Raw genomic sequence first — 13,687 nt, 5'->3', positions numbered from 1 at the left:
TGTTCTTATACATAACAACTAACATGTCCAAAGCTCACTTCTCTTTTTGCTTCCAAATTTCAAATAAAGGTTGAGCCACACTTTATACTTAGGTTTGTGTCACACATGGCCATCGACCAAGGGTGATGTAGGTGACCTTCTTTTCCCATGCTTAAATTGTGTCCACACATGCTATCAAACAGAGTGGATGACAACATGCACGAAAAGCTATTGAGCAAGCTCGCTTGGCCAATCACCTCGAGCATAAGCTACCTGGGTGGGAGAGGAACGACATGGGGAGTTGCCCATGGAAATACAAAGGCTCAACGTGACCTGATTGCTAGGTCAACTATTAGCACAAAAGTTCATCCGCCTTGTGTGACTGAGAATGCGAGAGGCAAGAGCGATGATTGACCCATGTCAAGAGAGAGGGAGTCTGTCCACCCTCGTCTCTCAGGGGCCTTACTTGCTTTTCTTCCAAATTCTAAGGCACACTTTAGAACCCTATCTCGTTGGGTGTATGAAGGGGCTTAAAGTACTACAAGCTTTCCCCATTTTGGTCTCGCTAGGTACTTAGAGCACATGGAGGGGTTAGGCTGTAAGCATGATAAAAACGTAAATTGCCTAACAAGTGCTGAAACCATGCTTTGAAGGTGTTCGATTCTTGCTACCTTCTCGGACCTCTTTGGAGACTTAGAGTGCTTGAATGAAGTTAACCTTTGGAATCATTTCAAGAACTAATTGCAAATAGCTCAGGGGGTGACAAGGACCTTACGATCTACCATAGCAAAGAGAGGGCTCCCCTCAAGACTAAAGGGCACGAGGTCTTTAATGAAGACCCCGTGATGAGATCCACGGAGGAGAAGTCCATGCACAGAAGCAAAAGTCCAGGCACAAAAGCAGAGACGCGCGTTGTTGTCCAATCTGAAAAAAGTGAACACACAAATTTTGTAAACTTGGACATCCAAAGAGTAAACTCAGTTAAGTAAAACTCACCTGCATTTCAATGAAATGCAAGTGCACACGCGGTTAAGACATTGGCTTGTTGGTTCGATTGTGGGTGGCCGTCAGCTCACTTCCAAGTTCCGCTCTCTCACATGCTGACGAAATGCAGCTGAACTTCCAATGCACGAAAATCTGCTGCTACACAGTGTCTCGCGTGTGTATACGTCACGCTCTCCGCACAACATCACCTGCTATAGCCGGTGCGTAGCGGTCACTCCAGCCCGTTTGAGGGCCCTTCAAAGAATTTGAGGGCGGGCTGTCAACGTACCCATTATCCATTATCCAGGATTCCAGCCATAAGCCTGGCTGCCGAACGCAGCTGTTCTTGGCCACACACACAAACCCCATTCGCTCTCAGGATGGCTTCGTGCCGATACTCTGCCCGAACTGTGGTGAGCGTAGATGTGAAGAAGAAGGCATGGGAGCAAGAACAACCTCTCCACAACCGGTGGCATCCTGAAATTCCGCCAGTCGCCCATGTTGCTACGGGTGAGCTCTTTCGCGTGGAATCGCTGGATTGGACTGGTGGACAAATTGCAGATAACGACTCCGCAGAAGACATCAAGCATGTTGATCTGTCTAGAGTGTGTCTCTTTCCTTCCTTTAATCTGGCATTTTCCTTTCTTATTTGCAATTCTGCAGTGAGATAAAACGTGGGAGCATGGCCACTTTCTTTTGGTATACTATTAGCTGCACTCTTGCATACATATCTAAAAGGCATGGGCACGGAAGGCTTTGAAAGGGGTAGAAAACAAACGTTATGTTTGAAAAGAAAAAAATTGATTTTCAGGAAAAACCCTTAAGTAGGCCCCCTAATTTGAGGTTAACCCCCTATCCTTCAAGCGAAAGGTTTGGGTCACGCTAAGAGCCTGGCTTACATCCTCTTTGAGGCCGTGCCCTAAACGTCCTTACATGTAAAATGTAAAATGTAAAATGTAAAATGGTTACAGAATCGTTAACTCATTTACCCATCTCAAAGTTGGCATTAATGTTGATGGTTTGAGAAAAGCTTCTGAGGACCGACACGGAAGATGTTGAATGTGTCAAAAGAAGGCTAATTAAAAGTCCTACAATTGGTCCAAATGCTCAATATCTCACCTAATCAGCAACTTACCTATATGCGCAAAGCAGATGAGAGTCCAACACCACCAAAATTATTTAGCTCCTAATAGGAGAATGTCTTTATGGTTTTTTTATTTTCTATACATGTGACATTAGAATGACACTGTACCTCAGGCCTGACCTCACCAGAGAGTTGATCTTGCTGCTTGGTAGCAGCACTAGTTGGCTTGTAGATGCACTGTGTCTTGTATTTTCTATGCGTGTGATATTAGAACGAGGTGCCTCAGCTCACTAAAGAGATGACACAACTAGTTCGCTTGTACGTGCACAGTGGTTGTGATTGCTGAGGTGGCACTAAGATTGTAGACTTGGAAAAGTGTCAGCTCATTGTAGCGTTATGTAGATGAATGCAAGATGACAGATGGATAGGTGAAGAAAGGTGTCAACACATTCTTGAATTAGATCTACAAGTAGCAAACTAAAAACATAGATTTCATATCATGCACACTTGCTAAGAATATTTGAAACAACAAATCATTTTGAGACGCGTAACTCCTTCACCTATAACAAGGGGATCAAAGCTTCTCTCATGGACACACACGTGCACATGCGCCCACACACAAAAATGTGTACACACAACAACAACACAAACACTATCATTGACATTAAAGAGAAAACAATAATGCTTCCATCCTCTTTAGGAGCAAAGAATTTTCTTCAACAAGAGAGGCTATTAGGTGAAGAGAAGGTGTTGTCAAGAGATGCTTTCAGAGCAAATTATAGCAAAACCGCTCAATCTGGTCTTTCAAAGTAATCTTCCGAAACGAAGACACTGGCAAACAAGTATCCCAAAACCTCTGGTAGTAGTCATTCTTCTCAGTCATTTTCAAGTGATGCCAAGTCATGATGACATCTCTAATATCCAATTTGACGTGAAAAAAAGAATTTTAGCCACGTCGCATGTGTTTCTCTGCATAACAACAGAGTAGTTCACCAGGCCTGCACGGTTCCTTTCAAGTAAGATGCCGCCTTTTTGGCACTTTCTCCTTGGAATGTTCTTAGAGTCGTTGCCCAAAGAAGGCGACATCAAACTGTTGTACAAAGGTAGGCTGAAAAACGTCTGAAACCTGACGACCTGACTCCCTTCTTTGAACTCCTTGGTTTTCTTGTTGATCTGGTCATTGTCAAAAGAGGACGAGCTCTCCTCCTTTGAATGGCTAGATGGCCTTCCATGCCTTCTAGACTTTGTTTCCAAAAATCTTCTTCAAAAGAATCTTGTCTTAGGTGCTTAGAAATTGAAGAAACTTCTTAGCACCCTTGATCACTTCAAATGGCGCCTTCCCCTTGTGTTGTTGTAGAAAAACTCCACCAAGCGCAAAACCTTTTTACATTAAGTCTTCTGATCCGAAAAAAAAAGACTTCAACGAGTTTAAAGCATTGAATTGCTATTTCAAATTGCCCATTTGTCTTTGGGTGGAAGGAGGACGAGAATCGCTTGCCAATGTTCTCCCTGGTTGCCCTCCAAAACAACCAAGTAAACCGGAGATCTTTGTCTAAAGCAATGGATTGAGACATGCCATATATATATTCGGAAAAATGTGTGAGACAAACAGCTTCACCAAATGATCGGGCTTAACTGTCTTCTTTACTGGAACGAAGTGGACTTGTTTACTGAATCTGTCAATGACTGTCCAAATGCCATCATGCCCACTTTGAGTCTTGGAGAGATCAAAGATGAAATGCATCGCAATGCTTTCCCAGGGGTGGGTGGAAATGGGTAAAAGGCTGTAGTAATCCTTGTGCCTTATGCCTGTCAAACTTGACCTTCTGGCATACTAAACAACTGAGAACAAAGTCGTCCACATCCTTCTTGAGTCTCGGCCAAAAGAAATAACGCTCCACCTCCTTCAAGGTGGTGTCGATGCCACAGTGACCCATAAATGGTGGATAGTGGCACTCTGTCAAGACCTTTTCCCTCTAAGACTGTTTAACACACAACATTGTTTTCCTCATCAAGTAGCCACCTTGTATGGAATAGCCTGGCACTATCTCCCCATTCTGTATACGAGTAAACACATTGGAAAAGATAGTGTTCAGGGGGTTGCCTATCCAACAACTGTCCAAAGATCCTTGCGAAATCGTCATCGTTAGCATACCGTTCCTTCAGTTCATGAAGCTCATAATGATAAGGAATTGACACAACTGAAGTTTGTGTCTTTCTTGACAACGCATTAACCACAACAATCTTCTTGCCTTCCACATGTACAATCTGAAAGTGGAACATTGAGAGAATGTTTGCCCATCGGATATACTTTTCAGATAACTTTGATTGTGTCAAGAAGTATCGCAAGGTCTGATGATATGTTTGGATAACAGAATCAGCACCTAGCAGGTAACGTTTCCAACTTGAAAGCGCATGAATCACAACCAATAACTCTTTCTCATAGATTTGCGTAGTTTTTGCTGGCATAGTTTTTTTTTGGCCCTTGCAAGATTTTGCTTTCATGGGCTACTACCTGACCATCGTGCATCAACACTGTACCAATGCTATTGCCACAGGCATCACGCTGGATCACAAATGACTTCCTAAGATCTGGCTAAACGATTACTGGATCCGAAATCATCTTTTCTTTTAATAGATAGAACCTGTAATCTCTTTTTGTGTCCATTTGAAAGTGACCTCTTTCTTTTGCAAAGCATGTAGGGGTAAAGCAATCTTGGCAAAGTTTTGGATGAATCTTCTATAGTAGGGACATAGTCTCAAGAAGCTACGAACATCATGCATAGTCTTCAAAGCTGGCCATGTCTTGATTGCTTCAACCTTGGTAGGATCCATTCAAACACCATCCTTTGATAGCCGAAGCTGATACAATAGGGACAGACTCTCCTTTAAGCTTCACATCGAAGATGTGAGTTTTGCCCCTATGCTGCAACATGACCTTTTTGTTGAAGATGTCCAACACTCTTATGTACACGAAACATCCATGGGATTCTTAACAAAGCATCGCACCCTTTCAAAGGTGCTGCTCGTGCTTCAAGCATCTTTTGAAGTTCTGTCTTCTTTTGTTTGAGTTGAGTGGGTGTAAGATCTTCTACAAGCCAAAGCTTAGTGTCTCTGAGAAGCCTTGATTGTTGGAGGAGTTTGATTCGATCCTCTCTAGTCTTGAGAGTGAGGATGACATGGTTGGTTTGGTGCTCATAGTGGTGACTGTCTCTTCATCCCATTGTACCATGGGAAGTGCCGCATGAATTTGAGGAAGGGCCTTCTTGAATTCGATGTCTCCCTCCCCTTTCCAATCAATTGGGAGACCACCAATGCGAACATTGAGAGCAATGTCCTCGTGTCGTTGTTGTTCGCGTAACGCGAATGTTACACGATCGTCAATATTGTGAGAAACAACTTCCTGCACTTGAGCCTTGACCTCCTTTGTGAGAGTGATTTCCACCTGCGCTTTGGTTTTAGTGAGAATGGCTTCTATATTTTTTGTTTTTTCATCTTTGCATTTCTTCACTACGACAAGACGGACCTCGATTGCTGTGAGCTTTTGTTTCAGGTCTTGATTCTCCTTGCAGAGTCTCTCGACCTCATGCTGAAGGCGGGTGTGGTTGTTGAGCATCCGGGGTGTTGCCACAACCCCTGCGAAAGTAGGCTTGCCTCGAGAAGAGGCTCGAGTAGTCATGGCTTGTCCAGCACCCAAGAACAGGCTCTGACTGTCCTTTTTGTAGACTTGAGAGGCCGGACGCGGACAGCAGCCTTGGTCGAGGGGCTTATGGACCACCCTAACCAGTGCTCGGAAAAAATGTGTCTCAGCTTAATATGGTGCCGTTTTCAATTTCAAAAATGCCGGTTGAGGGCAGGGAGGAAAGGAGAAATACCGCCCCAAAATAGAGAAAAATAGTGTAAAAACCCGGAAAAACAACCTAACTTTCTAAAATTTCCTCTTGACAAAATCAAAGAAAGGAATTTTGTATGTTTGGAAAAATGATTTTTCCCGAACACTGACCCTAACTTCCAAAGAACGTAGGCTCGTCTATTTGTTGGTGGCGGGTCAGTTGCTGGCGGTCACAGAGTGGGCTGGAGACTCCTCATGACTAAGTGGCACGGGGTCTTAAATGACCCCGAGCGGTGGGATCGACGGCTGAAGGTAAGTGCGGGGGATCTCGAGGACGGCGGACGGCGGACAAAAAGTCAACGTGAGCGGGATTGGAACCTGGGCAGGATTTGAACCCAAGCAGGCGCGGTGAGAGACACACGTCCTAACCACGTGCACGCGGACGTTTGGTTGTCCAAGAGGGGAAAACATAAACATATAAAGTAAACGAAAATGCTAAAAAGTAAACATGGACACAAAAAGTAAACATGGACAAGCCGTTTGAAATCGGACGGCACTCCGTGCCTCTGCTTTTGTGCGCATCGTTGCTCGCCGCCGATCCCATGACGGGGTCTTCATTTAAGACCCCGTGTTACTTAGTCCTGAGGCTGGAGACTCGTCGAATGAGGCAATGCCGGTTACTGTGCTCAAGGCCTCGCAGGCAGCAAGTTGCAGGTAGACTCGCTCACGACTGGCATGGGGGAGGACGGGGCTGAGGCTGACCGCCCAGCCAGGCGCTGCCCTGCACCTGGCGCGGCATTGCTGTGGCGACAGAGGGGAAACGAGAGAGAGAGAGAGAGAGAGAGAGAGAGAGAGAGAGAGAGAGAGAGAGAGATGTGGGAAAGGCTCTCCATGTTGATAACAATCTGCTCATACAAGTGACCAAGGGTGATCCGACATAGAACTGACATGCCCAATGGATAGACCTGCACACAACTGCGACTGCTATTGACATTGCCAACTGCTCCTGTACATGAGACCACTGACACAGTCTCAACATGGGCATTACCTCCAACATGCTCTGAGAGCATAGATCTGGTGTATCTCCTCTTGGCTAGATCTAGATGTGGAGCTGTCCCCGGAGGTTTGTGGATTTGCAGTGGTCATACCTTCTTTACTGGAGTGTGCTGTGGGCTTTGGAGATCTGGAGTTTGTTTGTGGAGGCTCCTTGGTGGAGTTTTTGGCATCTGAGTTGAAGATTGGGATGCGTGTTTCTGCTACAGTTTTCTGTCACTCCTCTGTCTCCAATTTTTGTGGTCTCACCCATCTTTTGTAACTCTGTTCAGGCAGTTTGGCAGGAGTTCATTTCACTGTTTGGGTCTTCTGTGCAGCCATAAGCAGCTGATCTATGTTGTAGGCTTCATGTTGCAGATACATGTAAATCATTATTATTTTGTGCAGGTACATTACTTAAGCGGGCCAATTAGCGTGACTGATACTGATGGTGAAATGGCTAAGCCAGGGGACATTTTGGTAGTAGAAATATGCAACTTAGGCCCTCTCCCAGGGGATGAATGGGGGTTTACTGGAACTTTTGATAGAGAGAATGGTGGTGGCTTTTTGACCGATCACTTCCCCCATGCCTCCAAGGCCATATGGCATTTTGAAGGAATTTTTGCACAATCCCGCCACATTCCAGGTGTGATAAAAGATGAACATATAGAACAATGCTTCTCAACAAGGTGCATCACATTGTTTCTTGCTTTCTTTTCTCCTCATTTCTGCAGGTGTCCGCTTTCCTGGATTGATACATCCGGGTCTTATTGGCACAGCTCCCTCGCATGAACTTCTCCATATATGGAACAAGCGAGAAAGAGACTTAGTAGAGAGTAGTACAGATGCTGTCACCACCTTAGCAACTGTTTTGCACACCCGGCCCCTGGCATTGCTTCCAACAGCTCACGGTGCTCTGCTTGGGAAGGTATGTTCTACTTAGTTTTTTCTGAGATTTTTGCAGCCGCTCCCAGCAGGATGGCCCCTAATTGAATTATACAGGCTAAGAAAAGGTGCTGTAGGTTGTTCACATTTACCTGTTAAAACTTTGTTTTTCAGAGCCAATGTATCCAACAGGTGTTTGAGCTAAAGCACCTCTTGGCCCATCAGCAATTTTTGTAAGAAAGATTCCTAGGTAATCTCATGTTTTAACGCTATGCTTCTGTTGGTTAGGGGGTTGACCACTGGCACTCTACCAGTAGAGGCCGTCTACAAATGAGCCTTGGCCTCCTTTTTTAAGTGATCAGCTACTTTGGCTGGGTTTACACCATGTCCGCTCAGCTGGGCACCCATCCTGAGGGTGTCATAGACTAGGTCCCCCCTCTTGTAATGGGCTATAACATACTTCCTGCCTTAAGGACATTGCCATCTCTAGATAAACATGGTCAAGTCAAACTACCACACTTCTTTAGCATCTGCAATAATCTCATGGTCATCTGTTACTCAGCAATTAACAAGTTTGTGGGATGATGCGAGCATGCAATACGAGCTGATACAACACACGCTTAGATTGAAGCAGGTACACCTCTGTGGGAAGGTGTTGCAAGAGAAGCTGCCCGAACAATTCCCGGTCGGGAGAATGGAGGCAATTGTGACATAAAGAACCTAAGTCGAGGCTGCAAGGCGTATTTTCCTGTGTTTGTAGAGGGGGGCAATCTTAGCATGGGTGACATGCATTTCTCTCAAGGGGATGGTGAAGTGGCTTTCTGTGGTGCAATCGAGATGAGTGGGTTCTTGGAGCTCAAGTAATTATCTCTATGTTTCAGGTATTTAAAAGCTTCCTTCAGCTGGCATAGCATACTTAATGTTTTTTGGTAGATGTGATATCATTCGAGGAGGTATGGAGAAATACCTGACTCCTATGGGACCCACAAAGCTGCATGTGAACCCAATTTTCGAAATTGGACCGTTGGAGCCACGGTTTGGTGATTGGCTGGTCTTTGAAGGCTTGAGTGTTGATGAAAGTGGTCGGCAGCATTATCTTGATGCATCGGTTGCGTACAAACGGGCAGTGCTGAACGCCATTGATTATCTTTCCAAGTTTGGCTATACAAAGGAGCAGGTGAAGCTTGGAACTTGCTAACCGCACATGAACCGTGCACCTAAACATTTCTTGGTCTTAATGGACATTAAATGCATTTTATTCAGATCTATCTTCTGTTATCTTGCTGCCCTTGTGAAGGAAGGATTTCTGGGATCGTCGACATTCCAAATGCATGTGCCACACTCGCCATTCCTACTGCGATATTTGACCAGGTCTCTCATCCTTCTGACAGCTTGGTGGACTACATCTGTGTTTTACTAGGGTTCAAGTATGTGTTTCCTTCTCTATGTGCAGGATGTGCGCCCTCAAAGAGACGGTCCACCAAGATCACCATATCTTGTCCAACGAGGCGATGTTTCTAAATGCGCATATGATGGATCTTTGCCGATCACAAAAAATCTAGCTTTGTCCTGAAAATTGTTAGTGGCAAGGCACTCGTTTTGTCAAATCTTGTGTTTGGCTACCAAGGACTTGAACCGTACCATCTGCAGGTGAATTAAGATGAAGGAATGTCATTCATCATGCCAAAAGTGGACCAAGATGTAGCATCTTCAGTGGGGGGATGATCAACATGCAAAAACCACCTTTGTCTGGCAATTTAAATGGCCATAGCTGCCCTATTGCGAGACGCAGCAATAGGGCATACATTATGTTTCATTATGCCTTTGTTCATACATAGAATGTGTAATCTAACTGTTGGTAGATTTTGTTTGATATTAAGAAGCTATATCAATATAACCTGCATTTCACTCATCCTAACAAGCATGCTCCACACTCGAAGCTCCTTTTGCATTACAATATATTCTGTAAGGAGATTCTCTGTGCATGTTGCAACTAAATATTCACCCTGAAGTTTTCATCTTGTATATCCTGTTGCCTGTGATAGGACACCCATACATCCTCACGGGAAAGCATGTCCAAGCATGCCCTACTCAGTAACTAGTTTTGCATAACATGAGTTCACAATTGGTCGTTCTCACATCTTGGTTATCCGTGCCTAATACTTAATATGTGGTGCACTCTTAAAGTGTAGTGGAAATCATGTTATGTGTATAATGAACATTGTCTTTGAAGTAGTCATTGAAAATTTTCATTTGCATTTTGCGTAACATAAGTAACGCATGTCCTATAGTAATCTGCATAAGCAAAAGAGAAATCCAACAAAAATATTAAAGAGTTGTGTGTCAAGGTATTTGCATGTATTTGCACGAGACAGTGGATTGTCTGTGAACCTTGGTAAGGCCAAGGTAATGGTGTTTAACACCATGGTGCAATGGGTAAGGAGGTCCGCCCCCACTTTTACATATGGTCGAGAGACTATGGAGTATGCAGATACATACACGTATCTTGGGGTGGTTTTCAGTGGTCCAGTATTTTCCCTCAGACATGCAACATATCGATTGACCAGAGCCTATACAACATTGGGGAGACTTGAGAGGATATGTTCGTAGGTTCAGTTCCAGGAGCTTGGGACAAAGCTTTGGCTTTGACACTTGGGTCACTTCGGCCATGTTGTACGAAGTGGAAATATGGGGTCCCTCAGTTGATTATCATAGCAGAGTTGGCAGTATTGATGGATGGAGATGTATGGAGAAGCCCTTGGTGTGTGATTTCTCGGATGATTAGGGCCAAGGCCTCAGTACCACATGACGTTGTTAGGGTGGAGCTCGCTGCTCCTCCATTAGTAGTGGAGGCACTCACTCAATCAGATTCATTTGTGCATGGCAATTGGGCTCTCTCTAGAGACAGATATGCTCGATCAGCACTAGAGTCTTGGCAATAGCTGGCATTGCAGGGAGATATATCATGTTGGTATGTAGAGATGGTATCTTGGTTTCAGTTACATGGCTTTATTATGGACCGGCTACCCTTATGTCAGTACTCTTTGGATGCACCCTCCATCTCCCTCACCAGGGCAGAGATTACCAGGCTCATCAGTCAAGACTTGATTCAATTGGATACGAAGAGGACATGGATACAACCTACACATGAGCTAGGTATGAAGATGACTTTCTATAGAGAGCATCTTCTCCAGCTCACAGAGGATAGTTTTGTGATCCGACCAGGATACATGGATACTCATCTATCCCACGGGATACGATGTGCTATTGGTCAGATACGCACATCCTCACATCAGCTAGAGATCGAGACAGGCAGATTTAGAGTACTCGTTGAGTCCAGGATTTGTCAGGTGTGCCAAATAGAGCCAAAGACATAGCTACATTACATGTCATTGCCCAATATACTATGAGATACGAGGCTGATTTCACTCTCTATTCATAGAGAGTTTTGGGCCACTTTCTAGAGTCATGAGATACGAGGATTAGAAATGCCTCGGATTATACTTATGGGAGATTCGCAAACATAGAGAGGACCTCTTGAAGAGGGGCACAATGAGAGAGATCGAGCGACAACGGAAGATTACAGATTTTTTTAGTGAGACAGAGGAGTTCGAGCAACCCCCACAGCATAACAACACCAGAGGCATGAGAGACATACTGCTTGATCGGGCGATAGAGTTGGGGTGGTCTCGTCACCCACGGATGAGGGTGCCCTCTCGATATCGACGTAGATTGCGACAGAGGATCCATACCATAATGGCTCAACATAGGAGCCGTCCCAGATACTGATGTATATGTATATGTGCCTCGATTGTCAGAGAGCTCCATTGCATTGTATCAACTTACCCTTTGTATTTCCTATTCCCTTTGTATCAGCTTTCACCCCATCCCTACCCACTATTTTCTTTTCAGTTCTTTGCACTTTTTGTACCCAGACCTGGTATTAGATTCAGCACATTTAACCTTTTCGTCTCAGAGGTCATTTTGGCCTTTTGAAGAACCTTTATATTACCTTTCATTTCTCTCTCTCTCTCTCTCTCTCTCTCTCTCTCTCTCTCTCTCTCTCTCTCTCTCTCTCGTGCGTAATGTTGTATCCGTCCTTCCCAACTGATACTGTTGCAAATCTACGTGCTTCATCATTGCCCATTGCTATGTACTATAGACTAGCGCATCGATTTTGTTGTTGTTGACGGAATCTTTGAATTAAGAATACCTTTTCATTTTTTTGAAGCCATTAGGAATACCTTTTAATTAGCTAGTATGTGTGCTTGAGAGTTAGAAAAGAAAAAAATAATTGCATAGATAAATATGTAAATGTAAAGAGGAAAAGAAAGATTGTCCTCTTGTAGCACACTCTTAAACACCCAAGAGAGCTCATAATGCAAATGGAAGTTGAAAGCTGGTTTTTTTTTGGCTACTCTGTTTGATAAGAAGGGTTGCAAAACATAAGTAGGAAAAATTTAACCTATTAGAGTGACAATATACGAAGGATCAATATTAAGCTGTTGGTATGGAGATGGAAGGTTAAGAGCCATTACTCTCAAGAAGTAGAGCAAGTTAGTGAAGTTAAATTGTAGTACGCTAGCGATGATCCTTTTGTCCACTACCTATGCTAGTGATAAATGTAGACAAGAAATCTATACTATGTGCTGAGCTTGATATCTCAACACTACTTTTCAAGCTCAATGCCATCTCTCATATTCCAAGCATAGCCTAAATTGTCCCAAGCTTCTTTATTCGCAGGGCCTTTGGAATGTTTGGAGTCTATTCATATGTACTCTCATGTCCAAGATTTATGTTGTCAATCTGGGACCTCTGTATTTGGTGAAGTGGTAGGGCACCTCAATGTGAAGAATTTTCCAATGTTTCATGTCAATTTTATGTTGCTGAGGTTATCAAAGTAAACCACAAATGGCCTTTAAATGTGTATTCTCATCTCTCCAAGTAGCATTTGCAGCCATACTATCTCACATTCTACATCTACATGGCCTCTCTACCTAGCGTTTCTATTGACCAGAGCTGCCATGTCTTGCTTCTTGCCTCTCTATGTGATAGGAAAATGTTCACATGAAAACATAAATCTTTTGGTGGATTGCATATCATAATGACTATCAACTGAGTGTGCATTTATGTATCCATCTGGTTGTAAGTCCATGCTAGCCTCATAAAAGAGATTATAGTCCAGGTAGCACTCATATAGCATAAGTAACCTCACTACAACCAAGCGGTGCTTCCTTGGAAGCTACATAAACTAACTCTCCATTTCAACTATGTAATCCAGTAATAAGAATGAACAAGATCCTTGTACATGATGACATTCTCAAACACAAGCACTTTATCTGCATAAGCTCTCATTTTCAACTTTTGGTTAATGACCATAGCGATGAGAATACAATCATTCATACAATACTTTGATAGCATATCTAATGTATATGGCCAAAAAGTATCATAGCTCTTCCCAATGTTTCACATCAAATTCTTGCTTTAAGAGGTAGTGTACACGATCGAATTTAGCCTTGTAACCGCAATATCTGTCCTCTTCTCTTGCAAATACAATGAGCGATTCACAATGTGAAAATCAATAGTAACCATTTATGTTGCAATTCTTTCATGCAAAGCTCTAGATTCTCACCAAGCCATAAAGTGCTTCTTTCGACTTACATATAGATATTTGGGGTGGCTGAAATCCTCTTATCTCTATGATTGCTTCATATACACCTCTTCTTGCAAGTCACCATGCAAGAATGCATTCTATTGAACTTTATGAGACAAAACATCTTTGATGTAGCCACTACAATAGTAGTATCCTCATAATCGATACCATAAGTATGTGTGGAGCCTTTTATTACCAATCTTTCATTGTATCTATCAATTATACTATCACGTTATGC

General features: G+C 43.5%; 2 protein-coding genes across 3 annotated transcripts; one reads left to right on the top strand and one right to left on the bottom strand.

The window, feature by feature from the left end:
• The first annotated feature begins 1,067 nt into the window (after positions 1 to 1,067).
• LOC147462399 (uncharacterized) lies at positions 1,068 to 9,708 on the top strand. Of its 2 annotated transcripts, none has more exons than XM_086483812.1 (7): positions 1,068 to 1,568; positions 7,320 to 7,557; positions 7,646 to 7,839; positions 8,421 to 8,656; positions 8,730 to 8,973; positions 9,094 to 9,167; positions 9,250 to 9,708. In XM_086483812.1, the coding sequence occupies exons 1-7, from the start codon at positions 1,344 to 1,346 to the stop codon at positions 9,356 to 9,358; spliced, it is 1,320 nt and encodes a 439-aa protein (XP_086339938.1). In that variant the 5' UTR covers positions 1,068 to 1,343; the 3' UTR covers positions 9,359 to 9,708. The 2 variants fall into 2 exon arrangements, with proteins under 2 accessions (XP_086339938.1, XP_086339936.1); XM_086483810.1 differs by having other exon boundaries at positions 1,074 to 1,568; positions 9,060 to 9,167.
• On the bottom strand, positions 1,575 to 7,313 carry LOC147462400 (uncharacterized). Its single transcript, XM_086483816.1, has one exon. The coding sequence runs from the start codon at positions 5,724 to 5,726 to the stop codon at positions 5,139 to 5,141; it is 588 nt and encodes a 195-aa protein (XP_086339942.1). The 5' UTR covers positions 5,727 to 7,313; the 3' UTR covers positions 1,575 to 5,138.
• Positions 9,709 to 13,687: the final 3,979 nt, after the last annotated feature.

Source organism: Adiantum capillus-veneris, chromosome 2, assembly GCF_014529385.1.
Source record: "Adiantum capillus-veneris isolate H3 chromosome 2, ASM1452938v2, whole genome shotgun sequence".
NCBI lineage: Eukaryota > Viridiplantae > Streptophyta > Polypodiopsida > Polypodiales > Pteridaceae > Adiantum > Adiantum capillus-veneris.
Note: the sequence above shows the minus strand (reverse complement) of the source record. Positions and strands in the feature narration are given on the sequence as shown.